At 43.9% G+C, this 19,978-nt stretch overlaps 1 protein-coding gene across 1 annotated transcript in view; it reads left to right on the top strand.

Annotated features, from left to right (window-relative positions):
* ITGB5 (integrin subunit beta 5) overlaps positions 1-19,978 on the top strand; it is a 74,132-nt gene that overhangs the window by 53,173 nt on the left and 981 nt on the right. The window contains exons 11-14 of the mRNA XM_081006653.1: positions 10,507-10,729; positions 12,403-12,506; positions 17,488-17,604; positions 19,302-19,468. Coding sequence (XP_080862779.1) covers positions 10,507-10,729; positions 12,403-12,506; positions 17,488-17,604; positions 19,302-19,468 — 611 coding nt within the window. The remainder of the gene's footprint in view (positions 1-10,506; positions 10,730-12,402; positions 12,507-17,487; positions 17,605-19,301; positions 19,469-19,978) is intronic.

The raw sequence follows: 19,978 nt of genomic DNA, 5'->3' as shown, positions 1-19,978 counted from the left end.
GAAATAGATGCAAGCAGTTGCAGCAGAGCTGTTTCCCCCAATACGGGAATGTGGTATTGCACTGCTGGCATTAGATTGAAGATAGCATGAACATAGCGGGAAGGATTAAATCTTTGTTTTTTTAATTGATGAGAAAAGCACTAAAGCGCCATCCTGGTAGCACAGGAATCACTATTCCATTCATGTCCAAAGCCTATAAAAAGGGAAAGCAACTGTTCAGCATCTGAATGAATTTGGCAGCAGCACTAAAAAGACACGAGCTGTGTATATACAAAGCCCCTCCAAGTAGTGAATTCCTGTTGCATGCACCAGCTTTTTTTAACTGTGAAAACCCAAAAGACCATTTTGGCAGCTGAACTGATAATCCAACTATTATTTTCAGTATACTGCAAAGTATTGTTTGGATGCATCTAGGATGGTTGGAGCAGCAAAGGAGACTTCCTCGAGTATAGAAATCCTTGTGACCCATATACTTTCCTTTCCAAGGGAAGAGAGAAAAAAAATCAAACTTCCTAGTCAGCAAAGTTGTGAAAGAAATTCACAATTTGCACAAAGATGACGGGTGCAAAATAAATAGATCTCTGTTTCTGCTTATAATGACCCCTTGTTTGCGCATCCCTTTTGGATTATTGAAATCCAGTCATCTCAGTAAGGCATGCTGCTTAGCATATTAGTTGACTCTTGCTACTGGCTTGTCAAAAAGCAGGGAGATTTCAGCACAATCCTTAACTTTTTCTCCTTGCCTCCCATTTACTCCCTTCCCCAGACATTCTCGCCTCCAGTCCTGGCCCAGGTTATAACAGCTATACATTTATCGTGTAAGCTGTTCTTACCTGTAAATTTATGGATTCGATGAACCTGCTGCATTTATGCTCGGCATTCAAGTTAGGGGGGAAAGGCAGAATGTGCGGGAAATGATGAGGCACAGAGGCTTAACCTGTTACACAGAGACATCGGAAGTTGCCTTATACCAAATCAAAACATTGGCCCATCTAGCTTGCTCCTGCCTGTGCTTAATTGGGAGCAGCTCTTTAGGGTCTCAAAAGAGTCTTTTCTAGTCCTGCCTAGTTAATGGAGATCCAGGATTGAAACTGGGACCTGCATGCAAGGAAGGTGCTCTGCCACTAACACTCCTTCCCCAACTGTTGATTTCCTTTTGTGCTCTTAAGCATATATAGCACCTTTGGCTCACTGCTGTGCAACATTCTGAGGCTGCACATTCCTCTGAGCCCTGTGATGCATTCACGCCCTCTTTCTTTTCCCCTCTCCCCACCACCTCCATCCCTGGTGCTTTCCCCCCACCAAGACAGTTTTCCCTGCTAATCCCAACAATTGATAGCTTACATGCATCTGGTAGGATGTTTCCCCATGTAGTGCAGAATGCACCGTGTTGGGAAAAGTAAATGAGCTGTTTCCATGGCAGTTTACACTGCAGAGAGCAGCATCCAGTGATACATGTTCTGTAATTTATTTATATTTTTTGGCGGGGTGGGAGAGGAATGACAGGGGCAATGTGACTGAATATCCCATGTGGCTTGGCCCATAATAGAGCAGGGCTTGCTCTCCCTAGGTTTAAAACAATGAATGTGTGAGATTGGTATTATAAGGTGGTTTAACAGCTTTCTCTTGGTAGGGTCAAGGGGTCCCACGCTGCTCCAGCCACTCCCTATGCCTTGGACCCTTGAGTCTTTGACAGGCCCCTGTGTGTTTCTGCATTGAATGGTTCCACCTTCCACAGCTGACAGCTCTGCTACTGCTTGTTCATGTGGATATGAGAGAGGTCTTCCACAAGACTCCTGACATGGGCGTCTGCAATATTTTTTTCTGGTGTGGGCAAGGGGGACCCAAAAATTGAAAAGGGGGAGCAGTCTGGTTTCTCACACAGAAAGGAGAATAGTGTTTGTACATTTTTGCCCCATATATCTGGCTCTTCAAATGCTAGGCACATATCCTTTTTAAAAAAATGAATGCTGGGAATAAACAGATTATGGTTTACTTGGGGTGTGTGAGAGAATGTGCAGACAAGAATCTATGATGTTCCTTGTTCTCCCAGTGAGCATCTAGTCCTGTAAATTTTGATTCTTCAGGAAGCGGCAGTAATGCACACTTAAAGAGTTTATAAAGGCATCCACTGCTTCCCCCACTTTTGTTTCTGTTTTTAGGGGCCTGAGTGGGTGGTTAGGGCAATGAGTGCAGTGGCGCTTTAAAGACTCATTGATTTAAAGTGCCATGAGCTTGAAGTGGAACAGCAAGCTTATATTCACATGGGTTGACATACCTGCCCTGTTAAGTCAAGTCAACATGGTGAAGGCTGAGGTGGAATGTAAAAACAGACCTCTGCATAGTTTTGTGTTTTAAACAGGAACGTGGCACATAAGTGGCTTATGGTTAGTGTATAGCACTTTGTTGTGAAGTTGTCTTAATGAAAGCTTCCATGGCCTTCATGAAAATTCAGCACTTTTAGTCATCTGATCAAGAAGGAAAAAATTGTCAGAACACTCACAGGTTATTTGAAGCTTTTGCCTGCAGAAAAGGAGCGACTGAATAATTTTGCTAAGGAAAGCCTTCATCCTTAACATGTGCAAAGGTCACAAAACTCGAGAGTCTAGAAGGGTTGGACGCCTGCTTTTTGCCAACTGCTAAATTAACTCCAGTCATTTCTTAGCCCCTGCTGAGAGCACGAAAAACAAGGGTGTGTGTGAAGACAGGAAGCAAACTGGAGGGATGGTGGAAAGACTGTAATGACTTCATGATCAAGGTATCCTTAATGTGAACTGACAGTGTTTTTAATTATTGTTGTTGTTTATATAATGCCTCTTTTTCTCCCTTCATTTTTTAAAATTTCTTTTTTGTTTCCCTTATTTGTTAAATTTGCAAATAAATAATAATGAAGACAATTGTAGTGGCTGAAGTCTGTGGTTTTTGTAAAAAAACAAAACAACACAGACTAAATGGAAAATGCTGACTCAAAATAAATGGCATTAGGAATAACTGGAAAAAGACGATGTTCTCAGTAATAACTGCATCTGTGAATGCTGAATGATTTATATGAGAAGGGTTGCCAAGACTGAGGGTGCTGGACAGTCTAAAGAAGTGTAATGTTTTGGAAGAAACGTGTTTTTCCAAATACTGCCTCCCAATGAGGCATGTCCAGCAACATTGCTTTGTGTATCTGTGTGACTTGCTGCGTAAGGCGTCATCTACACCATCCATTTAAAGCCTTGCCTTAAATGCTAATGGCTTCCTCCAAAGAATCCTGGGAATTCCCAGTTACAGTAGTGTGTGTGGGCAGAAGATAGTGGAACAGGGGAGGACAAGTTGGCTTAACTTTTTAATTATTTGTCCTGAGGCTCAGTTGTTTCTATGATGGTTTCTTGCTCAGGCATCCTCCCTCTTGTTTCAAAGCAAAAAGCAGAAATTGTGGGAGTTGGGAAAAGTGATGCTGGGTTTTCTTCAGAAGCTTATAGATTGTGCACAGTCTGATTTCACAATATACAAGCAGCTGTGCAGATTCATGTCTTGCTGGAATCTTTTTTTATTCTCTTGAGTCTGGTAGTGCTCTAGCTTTGCCCATCTTCACAGTTGGTTAATCTCTTTTAGCCCTAGTAGTCTGCCATCCCAGGAAAAACATCTGGGAGAGCTTCTGCTACCTTGTGCAAAATTCATGGTGTGGCAGTGTGTGATGCGTGCTTATTTGTGCTATTTTGGAATGTAGACAGAAGCTAATGCTCCTTTCTTGAGTCATGGAAATAACTCTGTTGGAAGCTGTTTAACTTGTTTGCCTAAGAAGGAACTGCTTCTCGTTATACCCTGTTTCTAAACTCAACCTTCTAGATTTTCCAAAGTTCAAAGCTTTTTCCTGCATTCCTCTAAAGTTTGTACTTATTTTTAAAAACTTGAATCCCACCAAACAAAAAAGGCAGCATGCAACATTATGTAGAAATAACAGTAAAACTACTGTAAAACACCCCAAGTATCAACTTTATAAATTAGAGTCTTCTAGACAAAAACAACAGCAAACAATATAAAAATTGTTTCACTAACAATGTTTCACTAACAATGTAAGAAGCAGTGCAGAGCTGCCATAGCAGACTTTAGGGCAGAGAGAGTTCTACAGTAGGGGGCTGCTACAGAAAAGGTCCCGCTGCTTGTAACTACCACCTAACATTTGCTAACAATGGGACTTGAAGCAATCCCACCTCCTCAGCTGATGTTTGTGCATTCTAGGGGGTAGTGTCTTCTGTGGGAGAGAAAGCATTCTGTAAATCAGGGAAAGCCAATGTGATGCCCCCCAGATGTTTCGACCACAGCATCTCCTAGCATCCCTGACTATTGGCCATGCTGAATGGGATTGGGGGAAGTTGTGGTCCAAAACATGTTGGATACCCCTTGCCCTAAATTAACCTGGACCAATATATATGTCTTTATTTCGGGCTTTAAAGGTTAACACCAACACTTTGAATTGTGCTCAGGGATAATTTGAGGACCACTTCATTTTTTCTCAACAGTAGTGTTTTGTTCTCCCACCATGTAGTGGTGAGCACAACTGAAGTTTCTGATCCCTCTCTTTAGAACATAAGAATAACCCTGCTAGATCAGACCAAAGGCCAGCATCCTGTTTGCCCAGTGGCCAACCATTTATAAGGGTGCAATCCAGCTCCATTAAAATAAGTAGGAGTCCTGCTGCTGACTTTAGTGGGAGTCCCATTATGATTTAAGGTGCAAGAGACAGAAGTTAGCTTGTTTGCCTTATTTCTGTATAAGTCATCTCTCTCCATGCTGGAAACTTAATTGGACCGCGTTAGAGCTCCCATCCAGCACCATTTAAATATATATATATATAAGGGCAATCATGCATTTATTTATTTTCTAGGAGTTTCCATTTGGGAAATATAAAATGCTACTCAGCCAGTTTAATCTAATTGTAATGGTTCAACTTGTTTTTTTCTTTTCTTTCCTTTTTTCAAAAACCCAGACAAACGCGATGAGGACTGGCATGTGTCCTTGTAAACAAATTGCAGAAAAGCTGCAGCGTGGAGGTCTGTGTCTTAAACTGTGCCAAATCTCTTAATTTGTATTGTGCTCTTGACACTCCTGCTGAAAAGGCAGAGGAGTGGAGAAAAACGGAAAGTGAGGGGGAGGGAAGAGATGAAGGGAGATGGTCTCTTTGTTGTGCCTTGTTCACTTAGCAAGGATTCCTGCATGAAATGGGGGCAAAGGAGGCCAGGGCAGTGTCCTGCCAAGCCCCTGAACAACAGCAAGACAGCAGTGTTCTCCCAGTCTTTGCTTATTTAGCTGCAATGGGATGCATCTCGGAATTTGAGTCTGAGTCAGTCCCATGTATCCATCTCCCTTGTTGAGAAAGGGAATAGCTTTGGTGAAACTGCTGCAAGTTCCCGACTCATGAATCTGTTGATTTAGCTGGCCTGTGTGTCTTGTTTTCATCTCCTGGGAGTTGGGAATGTAATTTAAAGTACACGGGAGGCAAACTGCAGGGCCTTTTACCATAACAAAACCAATAATATTTAAGGGAAGAGCTGTGGCTCAGTGGCAGAGCATTCGCTCTGCACACAGAAAGTCCTAAGTTCAATCCCTGGCACCTCCAGGTAGAACAGGAGAGAGCCCTTTCTGAAACCCTGGATAGCTGCTGCTGGTCAGTGTAGACAGTCCTGAGCTAGATGGAAATAATGGTGTTCTCATCTCCTGTGGCAGTAATTTAGCAGCAGGACTCCGAGCTTGGAGTGATAGCGTTATCTCTGTTTTGTCTAATATCAGGACAGTTTACATATTACAGCTGTAATTAAGGTGGTGGCTATGAACTATCCCACAGAGAGGCTGTTACCTTACTGTGAGCTGTTCATTTGCAGTTGTTCAGCGAAGGCATTGGTCAGTTTTCATCCTGCAAAAATAAGGGTCTGCTATCACTTGCTGAAAAACACCCAACCTTCACAAAGGTCCATTTCATTCCGTATTCATCCCACACTAATGGCCATCCATAGAAAGACATAAATAAGTGTCTTTGGTCACAACTGTTTAACCTGCAGCTGTACTCTGTCCTACAACACATTTAAGTTGTAGTCTGTGCTACAAGTGCCTAGCCCTAAAAGAAATTTTCATCCTGCTGACCAGTTGTTTTGTGAGCAGGGCTCAGTAGTGTGGAAAGGCTAAGGTGTAGATTCACTCCCTCCCCCACCCCAACTTCCCAGCTGTTTTGGTTCTTTTCCAAAGGTGCAGATGTGTGTATCACTAGCTACTGCATTGACCCCGTTGAAGTGTGAGCATAATTCCGATTTGAATACAAAACCCCTCATCCTGCTTGGGGCTGTTCACACAGAAGCCTGCATCCATATGTACACAGGCCAGTGGTGGTGCAGGGCAGTTGTGTATCACTTGCCTGCTCAGACTGCACTCTTGCCTGCCACTGATTTTACAAGCATAGAGATCTAGGGGAGAGAGCTTCTGAGAATATTACATGGAAACGATCAGGTTGTCAGTCTGCTCTCTTTTAAGAGCACTCTAATAAAATTGGCTATTGATTTTAAACATGGAATTAGGTTTACTGCTTTCAGTGGAAGAGCAGGAAACATCTGACATCTCATTTCAGAGTTGGACGCTCCTTGTGGCAAAGCTGGAAGTGAAATATTTCTAGCAAACGGCATTAATAAATCGGATGCAAAACCAAAACAAGAATGGTGGGTTTATCAAGTGCACAAAAGATATTTATTTAACAGCAACAGGTGCTAGGGTACAGATGCATGTTTCTTGATACTACCCCCACCCCCAAAAGAGAGAGAAATGCTTTCAACGTTTGATACTGGTACCTTACTGTCATATAGCTGATATTTTGTTTGAAGAGCAACATAACTCATTCACCAATTGAAACATGCTGCAATCGTTCAATTTCAGCCGTAGCATTTTTTAAAACTGAAGTAGGCAGAATGCCTTGTTTCAGACGTGTTAGTCACCCAGTCTCTGTATGTTGCTTTGACACCTCTGACTTGTTTTTAGAATGCACTTTCCCTTCTTGGGCTGAGATTATATTCCAATTCACCAGGAAGACTTATGTCTGCAGAAGGGTGCTGTGCTTTTCCAGCATTTATTTTTAGAGTCGGAATGCTTCTCCAAGACAGCCTTTTACATATTGTAAAGGTTCCTGGCCTCTCCCTCTTTCATAATTTGGAGTGTGTGTGTATAAGAAATATCAAACAGACTGCCACAGACTTGGGAATTCTTGATGCATTTGTGTCTTGAAAGCTGGTTTAATCTTGGAAATGAACCAGTTGCAGCTCATTTCTTTCACGATAATTCCAACTGAGCAAACTTTTTAAGTGTCCAAAGATTTTCCTTGCAATAATGGAAACAACAAAAATTAACCAGTGCCTCTCTTTCTGAATGGAATTCGCCACAGCACAAAACCTCAGTTTGCGTCTGAGTCAAAATACATGCACTGCTCCCATCTGGCAGGAGGAGCATTCACTGCTACTTTTGAGAGCTACCTGCCTTTGTTGTCATTTGTCTCTAGAAACAGACAAAACCATCAAATACACTTTCAGAAAAGTTGGGTGGTGCCTTACTTAATAATACCACAGTAGCTACCTGCTACCACAGAGGAGGGACAGTCCCATTTGACGATTCATTTTTTTAAAATGAACAAAACACCACTTGGTTTAGTATCTTGGCAGTCAACCTTGCCATCAGTGCCACCTTCAGATGGACAAAGTGGGGCTTGCCGACAGCAAAATAACTTCTAATCTGCAAGCTTGCAAGTCTTTCTTTGTAGCTGCTTCCTTACCTGCCCCACTCCTGATGTCACCTATGATGTCAGGCGGGTATGGGGGACATGGGCTGGTCGACTGGCTTTAACCCTATGTGGTTAGTACTGGGAATTTCACAGTTGAACCAGAGTCTGTATTCCTGGATGTTTTAAAGTTGTTGCCTGCGTAATAAGCCATCTTTAGCACTCAAGCGCTTTTGCTGCAATTTGTTTATTATTTATGTGTTATGTGCCGTTCTGGAAGTGATGCTGGTTTTGGAGTGTCAAGCAGCATTCACAGGATTCCCAGAAACTCTGGTGGGGCTGTGTCCACAACCTCTTAGGTTGAAATGGCCTGCAGCCCGTAAAGGTAAAGGGACCCCTGACCATTAGGTCCAGTTGTGGCCGACTCTGGGGTTGCAGTGCTCATATTGCTTTATTGGCTGAGGGAGCCAGCGTACAGCTTCCGGGTCATGTAGCCAGCATGACTAAGCCGCTTCTGGCAAACTAGAGCAGCGCACGGAAACACCTTTTACCTTCCCGCTGGAGTGGTACCTATTTATCTACTTGCACTTTGACGTGCTTTCGAACTGCTAGGTTGGCAGGAGCAGGGACCGAGCAATGGGAGCTCACCCTGTCACGGAGATTTGAACCGCCAACCTTCTGATCGGCAAGTCCTAGGCTCTGTGGTTTAACCCACAGCGCCACCCGCGTCCCTCCTGCAGCCCTTAGGTTACTGCTAATGTACCTCTTCCATCCTGCTTCACATTATGCAAAACTTTAGGGTGATGTAGTCCTTGTCCAATGCCCTTACAGTTCCAGGAGACATGTACGAGGAAAGCAGGAGTGAGTGTTGGGTTCAGTCTAATCTACTCCATAGAGGCGGCTGCGAGGTTCACATGAGATAGCAATAAATTAAAACAAAGACTGCTCACCTTTGGAATAGAGTGGAGTGGGGGGTGGGATTAAATAAATCAAGGCATTATGTTATATATCAGTTTTCTTTCCAATGTAACCTCGTTGACTAGTACGAAGGTTACTGCAGATTCCACACACCCCAACCCCCACCAGAATGTCTAAGGAGGGGAGCCAGGGACCTCTACTTTTCAAATATGTTGAACATCCCAAAGTGGCTGGCCTGGAGTTGTTTGGTTGGCTCAGATACGCCTGCTTTTTAAGATCGTCTTATTTCCAAGTATCCTAAATAGCAAGTCGCGACCTCTGTGAATGGTTTTTATCATAAGCAGCTAAGAAATGATTCCTCCAGGGAGAGATTGCTGCAAAATATTGTCAACAGCAGTGCTGCAAGGTCTGTAGTAGCCTTTTAATGTTTGTTGGTGTTGGCGCAAAGTAGAATCTGTTATTTCAAAACAAGGAAAGAGACTCTGAGATGAAAATATTTAATAAGATTAAATATTTGTTAGTGCAAAACAGACGAGGATGAAAAAAAGAGGGTGGGGTTTAACTAAGAACATATTCCTTCAGCTGCATCAGGAAATAATCAAGAGCCAAAAGGAGAGTGTCTGAACTTTTGCTCCACTTGAAACAATAACTAGGAACTTGCTTCTATTTTAGTTTTCTTGCTTAGCCCCTTGGTTTGTATGCTGTACAGCTTACGCTTGCCAGGTGGGATCTACAAATGAGATGCCACCCATTTTAAAAGTGTCCTTTATTCCGGAACATATCAAATGTACAGCCTTGTTACTTTTTACGTTTGAGTCTAGCAGTCCTTGTGTAGCTATTCTCATGCCAATTAATTTTAGCCTTTGTTGAGTTCTGGCGTTGAGTGTGTTGGGGTTGAGCCCAAGAGTGGAATTCCATGTAGTGCTAAGTGGGGTATGAGGTTCATCTCCACAATGGGACTTTCTCTCCCCCTCCTACTCCCCGTGTGACCCCTAAACTTGCTCTGTTTTCTCCCCACCCCCACCCTCCAAAGCAGATTTAGAGGCCAAGGGGTGGGCTAGTCCTGTTGCACGAGTGGACCACATTCTGCACATGCAACCATTAGTCCAGAGAGACTTTGATAGACCTTGCGGGAACTTGTCATCTCCAGAGCAGTGGTTGAGGATAAAATGGACCATCCTTGGATACCCTTGAAGGGAAGAGGGAAGGGATACATGCGTTATAAATAAGATGTCTGGCCAACTTGATGATTTGGGGCTTTGCTACATTCCTATGTAGAGGATGGCAAGGCTTGTTTTGTCGGCATCAGAAGTATGTTACATGTGCTTTGTTTATCCTTGTTGGTTGGCTGGTTTGCATTGTTGTGGAGAGGAATCAGTAAAGGTAGTCCCCACCTGCAGTTTGACGGGGTACTGCTGACAGCAGATGGGTTTCCATCTCATGTGCAGCCTGTGAGAACTACACCATAGTTTGTAGGTGACACTTTTTGCTGAATGTGATGTCTCCCTCCATAGTCAGTTTTTAATTACTCATTCCTGCTATTGCCCTTTTTACTACTACATAACACTTTTAATTTACACAGTATTGCAATCTTTAATGTGTTTGCTTTCAACCCAATCCTGTGAGGTAGCTCATTTAATATCCCCATTTTTTAGACCAGCAGTGAGAACAGTGATGTTCCCAAAGTCTCACAATGAGTCTATGGCTGAGCTAAGACTTTTTATCATTGAACACATTGGCTCTTGGGTAGCATGACTGCCTCTTAATTGGATTTTCAGCTGTCTTCTGGAACTGTGTCCCCATTTTGTTGGCAGCATAAGTGACGCCTGTTCTGTTTAATTTGCCTCTAGGTCATGGGGAATGCCACTGTGGGGAGTGCAAATGCCACCGTGGTTACATCGGGGACAACTGCAACTGCTCGACAGAGACGGGCCAGTGCCTTTCCAACGATGGCCAGATGTGCAGTGGCCGAGGCAACTGCATTTGTGGGAAGTGCCAGTGCACAGAACCAGGTGCCTTTGGAGAGACGTGTGAGAAATGCCCTACCTGCCCAGGCGTCTGCAGCACAAAAAGGTATTCTGTGAGCTAGCTAGAGTGAAAACCCTTCAAATAACAACTTGATGACAGTGCCTGATTATGTCGCTCTCCAGCTTCATTGGTGTCCATCCCACCTGCTGATATACCTACAAAAAATCAGGAAGCGATGATGCATCACAGCTTGAACTTTACTTATCACTAGAATTCAGTGAGGTAGCTCATCAATATTCCCATTTTCCAGTTGGGGAATCTGCAGCTGAGACATGTGACATGTCCAAGACTACATCCATGAGTCCACTGTGCTTATTACGGCTTATTGTAGATGAGACTGTAGCTTTGAAGTACTTTCCATACCTGAAGTCTTTGGCTGTTTTTGGCCTCAGCAGTTTAAAAGGTAGAATTGGGGGGAATCCGTTTGAGCTAGGGGGTAGGAGACTCAACAGTCCCAGGATTATGCATCCACCGTCTGTTTTCATGCAAGGCAGTAAAGGATGTAGTTCTGTGGTAGAGCAGCTGCTTTGGAAGCTGAAAGTCCCATGTTTGATCCCTGACACCTCCAAGCAGGACTGGGAATGTGTCCTGGCCGAGAGCCTGGAGAACCACTCCCAGTCTGCATGGACAAGGACCAATGATCTGACTTGATATAAAGCAGCTTCCTATGTTGCTGTGTTCTATAGTTCCAACATCCATTTAGTTTGCATTGATGGATGTTTGTTTTGCTTAATGGCACTTGTTCAGGCTTGTACAGCTGGTGACACCCTGCCACCCCCAAGCTGAATGCAACTCCTTGCTTTTGTACTGGAACCTGTCAGGTATCTGACAACCTCCATTTCCCCCCCAATTCCAAATCATATAGCAAAAACAGGTTTATGAAGCTGTAATATGTGCCTGGTATGCTGTGTTTTCAGCTTGACAGTTCATATGTTGTGGAGGCATGCATTAATAGTATTGTGTATAATGAAATGCATGAAAGAATGCAAAATGATCTGAAGCAATGTGCATTTTCTTTTTCATTTCAATTTTACACAGCCTTAACTGGCTAATTCTCTGTATTAGCCTCCAAAGGCTGGATACCTTCTCTACAAAACAGGACTGTCCTAAATATAATTTCCCAGTGCAAATCCTTTTTGGGGTTCTTCTTATCACTTCCCCTTTCTTCCTTTTTAAAAAGTATTATTAGAGAGTGACTATTTCTTCTTGAATGGGAACCATTTCTCCTTACATACAAGAAACAAATGTGTAGCCATGTCCCCTGTACCAATAAAATCAGCAGCAGCCTTTATATGTGGTTGCCACAGAGGGGGAAAGGTTTTATTTTGAGAAAACGTCTGTCCATGTTATTCCCCAGGCAAATAGTGGTTGCTACTGTGCACTGAGACTTGTGGGGCAGAATACAGGGAGGCCAACAGTCGGTGGAGCCAGAGAGGATAGACAAAACCAGTGACAGACAGAACCCACTAATTCTAGTTTCGCTCCCATCCTCCTTCCTGCTGAGTTCTACGATGGGAACACTTGAGACTAAGGAGGAGGAAGCTGGTGGCAGTGCCACTTCCCTGGACTGGTTCTAAGCAAGAAGGCAGGTGGGGACCGGCCGAGGGTAAAGGGAGGTTGGTGGGGCAGTGCCCCATTCCCTATGGGGGCAGACTCCACTGCACGCAGATGTGATTTGAAGGGAAGTCTATCAATCTCCTCTCATTCCTCTTTCTAAGGGACTGCATTGAGTGTATGCTGTTTAACTCAGGAAGACTGGCTGACAACCAGACCTGCCAAAAACACTGCCGGGACGAGATCATTACTCGAGTGGATGTTCTCAGTAAGTACAGGCAAGATAAACTAGGCAGAATCCTGGCAGAAGTCGATGCTGCTTATCAAAGTCTCACCACTTTAGGGGAAAGGGAATTTGGAATGTATTTCTTTAAAATGTAGACAAATGGTTGAATGTATTAGAATTGTAAGGGAAAGGAACATTAAAGAACAACTGTGTGCGTAACGTAGGAAGAGAAGTAGCTGAGAGGTGATCCTATTGTATAGATATATTGGCTAGCGATACAGGAGACAATAGTTTCAGTTAAACAGGAGTGGTCTTTCTGTGGCCCTCCACTTGTTGCTGGACTACAATTCCCAACATCCCTTAGCATTAGCCATGCAGACTGGGGCTGATGGGAGTTGCAGTCCACCTCTGAGTTAAAAGAAAATTGTTGTTGCATGATCTAATGGCAACAGATATAGCCAGCCACTCTCTGTCTGTAGTACATTGTCATGTGGACTGAGTTGTTTGGTATCTCTGGACTTAAAGCTTTTGTCCCATTCCATTTCTCGTGTGTGTGTGTGTGTGTGTGTGTGGCATTTGCGGGGGGGACGGACCATCACAGCTGTAGCTGCTCAGCTGTACTTGTGGCTCAACCCCACTCCCGCCAGTTCACAGACAATGACTATTTGCCAATGCAAATGTTGCAACATACTTTTTTTCTTCCTCTTTGTCTGTCTGTGGTGAGTTTCTTTGCTATTTAAATGTGACTCCATTATGAACCCCTAGGGAGAAAAGTCCAGATTTTTTCATTAATGGCATCCAAAACTGCCACAGAGGTGCGGGGTGTGTGTTCTTAAAAATGCCCCTGAAAGCCCTTCTGGGTATTTGTATAAATACAGATGCCTACTAATCGCAAAAAGCTAACTTCAGATAACAACATGCATACAGATAACCCTGAAATGCAGGCTTTTCGTTTGAAGCTGCTTTCCAAATTCATATGCTTAAGCTCTGCAGAGATAACGTAGCCAATACTGTGTTGAATTGCATGCAAAGCTCTTCCTGTGTAAACAGAAAAATTCTGGAGATCCACTTTTGGGAAGTGATTTGCACCAGCTTTATAAGTCTAGGGTAGAATTGAACTGAAACATTTGCGTTCCTTACTTGCTCCTTTATGGGGTCTCAACAGAGGCATGGACTCTATGGCTTCTGTAGCCACCACAATTTGGACAGAGCATAACTATGGTGGCATAGTGATCATATTGGACTCCTTCAAACATACTTCCTCACCTCTGCCCCAGAGTGGCCTATTGGGATCCGGCCTCTTCCAGGCCCTGGTTCAACACTTTCACAGCCTCTCCCGATTCAGACGGAATGGGGAGAAATATGTGTGCCATCCATGCTCCAAATCCCTGGATGACAGCTCCCATTGGCTTCATATAGATGTTGAATAATATAGGAGAATGGACCCTTCTGCTTCACCTTCACATGCAGTGGCCAAACCTGCAGTAGATGGGTTTTTCCTGCAAACCCATCTGATGGGCCTTTTCATTTCATCTAACAGCCTGTCCTTATATGATCCACTGGGGGTGGGGGGAGAAACTGCTTGAAATAGCCGTGTCTGCCCCTCCTCCTCCCCCAACTTCCCCCTTTCTCTCAAAAATGACCCTTCAAGCAATTTCTGGCAATAAAAACCATTCAGCACATTTTTGAAATGCAAACACAGTGGATTGATTGCAGTTTTGATAACATCTCCACTTTGTCAGCACTTTGCGCCTCAAAATGAGACTGTTGTCTGTGGAGTATTCAAAAACGAAGGCAAGAGGAAAGCAAAAGGAATCCACGGGAGAGAGTGCAATCCCTTGGCATTGAAGCCGGCATCATTTAGGAGCCTCGTTTTCTCAATCTTCCTTTTGTTATTAGGGCTTTACTTATTAGCCTAAACCAGATAGGCCTTTCGTGTGCATTCTTCTGAAAATCTGTAGCTGGGTTCAAAAATGATGAGATGGAATGTCTGATCAGACCCTAGGAGCCTTTACAAATTGTTGGTTTATTGCTCAAAAAGTGAACTTGATACTTGGTTTTAGCAGTGTTCCAAACAACTAGCATGAGAAACAGTGGGATACACTGCTTTCCCTCAAATACCACTTACGTTTTTTGTTTTAATTAGTTTTTTGTTAAAGATTTTTGTGTTACAAAATGAATGGTTAAGGTACATCTGTTGCCTCCACTTTCAATTCAGTCTTTTTCACAGTTCCTTTACATTTAGTGAGAGACACTTTTGTCATTGACATACTGCATTTGGGGGGAAAGAGAGTGTGGACATTTTGTTCTTTTGTTCTATTGCCTATTATTAGTGTTGGGGGTTTGTGTCAGCATCACATGGGTATGTCCTTTGTTTATGTATTTATTTTTATTGATAATGCGAAAGGTTAGGGGTCCGGTCCCAAGCTTGGTTGGCTGCATTCAGTTGATTGCGGTGTGGCTTGTTGGGGGCGGGGGGTAGGTTGTTGGGTCAGGTTAGCCAAATTGATTTGTATGCTGTTTGTGGGGATAGATCATTGTCCTGTTGTGCTGTGTATGTAAAGGGGAACCATACCATGGTGAAGGCATCCTTCTTTGCTTGTCCCCATGCTAGTTTGAGTTTGCTGGTTAACGTTTACTAGTTTAACTTCTTGGTAAGGCTCTAGAGCAGATAGAGAACCCATGGTCCTCCAGAGGTGGTTGGGTCTTCAGCTGCCATCCGCTCCAGCCAGCATGGCCAATGGTTAGGGATGATGGGAGATGCAATTCAGCAACAACTGGTTTATAACAATATAAGAGCCGGCTGGATTAGGCCAATGGCCCTTCTAGTCCAGCATCCTCTTCTCACAGCGGCCAACCAGATAGATGCCTGTGGGAAACCTGCAAGCAGGATCTGAGCACAAGAGTACCCTCCTGCAATTTCCAACAACTGAAATTCAGAATTATTCTGCCTATGACCATGGCACAGCATTGCCTCCACAGTTCATGGAGACAGTGCATAGCCTCCATTATGGCTAGGTGTCTCATCCTCCATGACATCTGTTTTAGAAGGTCCATCAGAACTTCTCCAGTGATGCACTACTGAATCAATTTTAAAGAATTAGTTTAAAGAGCAAGATTTTAGCAGGGTTACATTTGATTCCTCTCCTGACTGAATGTCTGTATACCAGTTGCTCTTAGTTTGGTCTGAAGTTGTACATGTACAGGTAGGGATTTGTGGGCCATCTGCTATCAGGAGTAATGAAGGTTGAGGCATCTTTGAAACAGAAGCTCTTTGTGGCGACTGCAGAGGTCTGTGCTTCTGACACGGTCCACAAGCCATCTGCCAAGCAGCCAAACGCTCACACAGTAAGAGAGATGAAAAGGGAAGACATCAGATTCTTAACATGGGAGCAGGAGCACAGGCAGATGAAAAGTAACCTGCTCAAGGATACTTGAAGGGCCAATCCTCCCATACAATCCTGCCTCACCCATTCAGATCCACCAATGGAAACATGCAGTTGCTGGGTGAATGGGATTTCCTTGTTTTCACACCCAGGCTTTGACACTCGTAAGTCTGAGGGGCCTTGGTGTTTTGCTGTGTGGTGGAAACAAAACTTTATTGTCAGGCTTTTGGCCTAGGCTACTGAATATTATTTATTTATTTATTTACGGCTATTAGCCCATAAAGGATGTACAAACATAAAAGCACAGAGGCATAAAGACCGATATATTCGGCACCAGAAGGTGAACACCATGATGCAGGGGTGGGTCATTGAGCAGAGCCAGATAATAGCTTGGGGCCCGGAGAGCTCCAAGGGACGGATCCCAGAAAAAGGAAAACTGAAGACAAGATCCGACATGCACTCTCTTCAAAACTGTCCGATTAGTTTTTGATGTTGTTGTTGTTTTTGGTGGTTTTTGTGTGTGAGATAACCGCATTCAGGAATCTCGCCACCTGCAGAGTTACAGAAGGATCTGTATCCTGCAAAAGTAGTGCACTGAATATTATTTTTTACTTCCTGCTATAATTTTGTTAAGCTATGGCATTGCTCAACTATGTTTCAAATACTTTTTGTATGGCGTCATTATATTGCTGGTAGTCACAAAGTTTATATATACATACATACATACATAGATACATACATACATACATAGTGTGGCTTTGCTTTTTCTAAGCACTCCCATTAGAAACTTGATTGCTTATTCCCCAAGGGGACAAAGTAGTGTTTAAAAACTGCAAACCCATATGGGCAAAAGTGAGAGATTTGCCAAAGAGACCTGCCTGAGGATGCAATTTTCTGACCTGCCCCCAGATCTCTGGCCACATAACTATTCAGTTTAATGTCTTCACTTGACCCTATGCAGCGTATCTATCACAGCATGTTTTTCTGTAATGCACAACATTGACCTTATCAGTGTTGAATATTTTAATCTCCATCTCCCCGCTACTCCCTGTGCCCCAACTGGATTGCAAAATTAAGCTTATTTCCAGACAATTACTTCCTCCATGGAGATTGGCATAAGGAAATGAAACTTCCTCTTCCAAAGAAAGCCTTCCAAGTTTCAGTTTTGTTTGGCCTTCTTTCAGAGACACATAGAAATTCCTCTTTAAGGAGGGCAGGGCCATACCAACATCTCCTTTGCAATCTTGGAGTTGTGTTTATCCATAGCTTTCAAAATGTTTAGGCATGCAGCCGAGTCAATCTTTCACCTACTCACTATGTTAATGGTTTCAACAATTTTAGACATTTGAATGGTTTCCTAATTTGCTCCATATGTACCAACAGGAAGGCCGTCATATTGAAAGGAATCCAGAGACCCAAGAGACTTAGAATCTCAACATATTCTTCCATTTCTGGGGTCAAAATAATGGTAATTCAAACATGTGTTTTGATGCGCTGAACAAATGCCCAGCAAAACAAAGGGAGCATCTAATGCTGGGGATATGTTATAGGTTGAAATGTTTTTCAACATATGCCGCAATATGCTAGGGTTTTAAATCTTTGTGTTATAAATAGGATTGTGTTACATTTTATTCCAGAAACTGATGACCCTCATTCAGTCTTGTGTGCTTACCCAGTGAAGGACTGTGTGATGAAGTTCACCTACACGGAACTCACCAGTGGAAAGACAAACATCACTGTTCTCAAGGAACCAGGTTTGTTATATCGTACATGCTTTGTGCTGTTTGTCCATACCACCAAGGCAAAAGTTTGGTTGTGGACTTGACTGTAGAATCCCTTAGAATATTTTGCTTCTTTTAACACCACTAAGGGTACAAGAGCTTGGATGTTGTCCCTAAATACTCTTTCCCTTTTCAGATGTGCAGAAAACACACGAGCAGTTTTAGGTATTTAAGGCGAACCAAGCCTTCCCCCTTTGGGGGCTTTAGTGTGGTGGGGCCACTTCCACAGCCCTGCCATGCACAACAGCCAGGGCTGAAAGTGAGGGTTTAAATTGCTGCACCAGCCTGGAGATGGTGCAGTGATGGAGCCTGATGCTGATGGATCCTAGGCTAGCTCAGCCTCCCTGCCCCCCATATACCGTGTTTTGAGACCTTTCACTGGCTGCCCATAGTGTATATTTCAAAGGGGCAGTTCTGCATTGCACTGTTGAAGGCAGCCTGCAAGAGTCCAGCTTAGCTGGGAGGAGACAGCTGAGCACAAGAGGGGTTTGGATTGCTCTGCCCACTAATTAATTTTCACTATGGGGGAAAATACTGCTTGTAGGTTAAGCCAGAAGAACAGATTCACATAGGGAGTGGTCCACAGAATACTAGTGAGAGGGGATGAAGGTTGATGGTCAGTAATCAGTGCCAGGCACATCTGGAGCACATCAGAAGGATCTTGTGTGATGGGATGATGAAGTCAACTTACCTCAGTGTTGCAAGCATTCTTGCCAGAAGAAACATCTGAGGCAATTGGAGCTTATTGGCTAGACCCAAATCCCCACCCTTATTTTTAAGTCTAACTATGACCAAAGTAAAAAAGAATCTAGATAAGCAATGGTATAGCATGATAATCTAAAGCTCCTGATCTAAACAGCTCCAGACTTCGGGGAAAGAGTGCAATATTGGATTTAAAATTTAAAAAATTAATACTTTTTGTAGTTGAAAAGTTAGGCAGTATTGTGCCCTACCTTAGCTTTAGTGAATTGAATGCAGTTGCTGCCCTGGCCTTGGTCTCCTGTCAAATTAGCTGAGCTGTGAGCTTGAGGTGGGTGGGGCATCATTTTCAGATGGCATTCCTTTCTAGGCGACTTTGGGGCTGCATGCCAGTGGTGGACAGGGCAGAGCAATGGATGTAAATTTTATCTATGTAAAGTAGGCCAGTTTGTATACGCACCTGCATTCCCCTCTCTAGCTTCCACCTAGACAAGCAAGAGGCATTATCAGAGTTCAAGGACGCATTCTGAGCCAGGCAAACATGCTGAAGGAGCGTGTGAAATAGAATGTGGCCTGGGAAGAGTGTGGCTGAGGAAAGGGTGAAACTTTGAGGTTCCCCACCCGTTCTTAAAAATGCTATACATATGGAGCTGTCCCATGCAGCAAGCAAAAAGACATGTGAAATTCCCCATCCAGTGACCTTATATGTGCACAGAAGTAGCCACTTGCTGGATTGGGGATATATAAAAACTCAGCTGCTGCAACAATATATATGCTGCAAATGAATTAGCAGAGCTGATCATATGTTAATAGTTAACTGTTGTCTCTGAAATACTGCATCATAAATTCTGCTGTTGGTTCTGAACCTTTCAGGCTTGATAAACACCTGTATTTGAAAAGGCAAGTTCTGATGTTTACACTGGATTTTGACAGTGTCCTTATCAATGATAATCATTTCTTTTCCTTGCCAGAGTGTAGCACTGCCCCTGATGCCATGATGATCTTACTGGCTGTGGTAGGCAGCATTGTGCTCCTGGGGATTGTCCTCTTGGCAATTTGGAAGCTGCTGGTCACTATTCATGACAGGCGGGAATTTGCCAGATTCCAAAGCGAGCGTTCCCGGGCAAGATATGAAATGGTAAGCATTCACTTCATGGGGGGAACCAGGAAAGAGCTGGAAAAGGGCTCCGTGCATAGGGGTGGGAAGAAATGTGCAAATGTGTGCTGAGGACTACAGAGCAGGAAGAGAAAGTCTCGCTTTACTCTGTTCAGGGAAGGATTCATGAGGGCTGCTTGAGACCAGAATGGTGTGCAGGGAGGCAGAGGTGGCTCAGGTGCAGGGATGCAAACACGTGCAGTGGCTGTGTTGGCGGCAGCTGAACAGCCGCAATGTACAGGCAGCTCAAATTGCCTTTGCCCAGGAGGGCAGGCTGCGGCTTTGCTCTTGGGGCGGTTGGTCACTCCATGAAGAAGACACAAGGCAGACAGATGCAGGGAGCTTGAGAATGTGCTACTCAGGCTCCATGCGCTTGGCTGCCACCTGCCTGCTTGGAGAGACAGTGTGGCTTCCTTGAGCTGGTCAGGTGGGGAGAGGCAGCCCCCCCCCCGATCAAGCGAGGCATCAGGGCTCGCTCAGTTTGGGGGGGGC

The sequence above is a fragment of the Podarcis pityusensis genome, assembly GCF_964106645.2.
Source record: "Podarcis pityusensis genome assembly, chromosome: 1".
NCBI lineage: Eukaryota > Metazoa > Chordata > Lepidosauria > Squamata > Lacertidae > Podarcis > Podarcis pityusensis.
The sequence above is the reverse complement of the archived record's forward strand: the minus strand, read 5'-3'. Positions and strand labels throughout refer to the sequence as shown.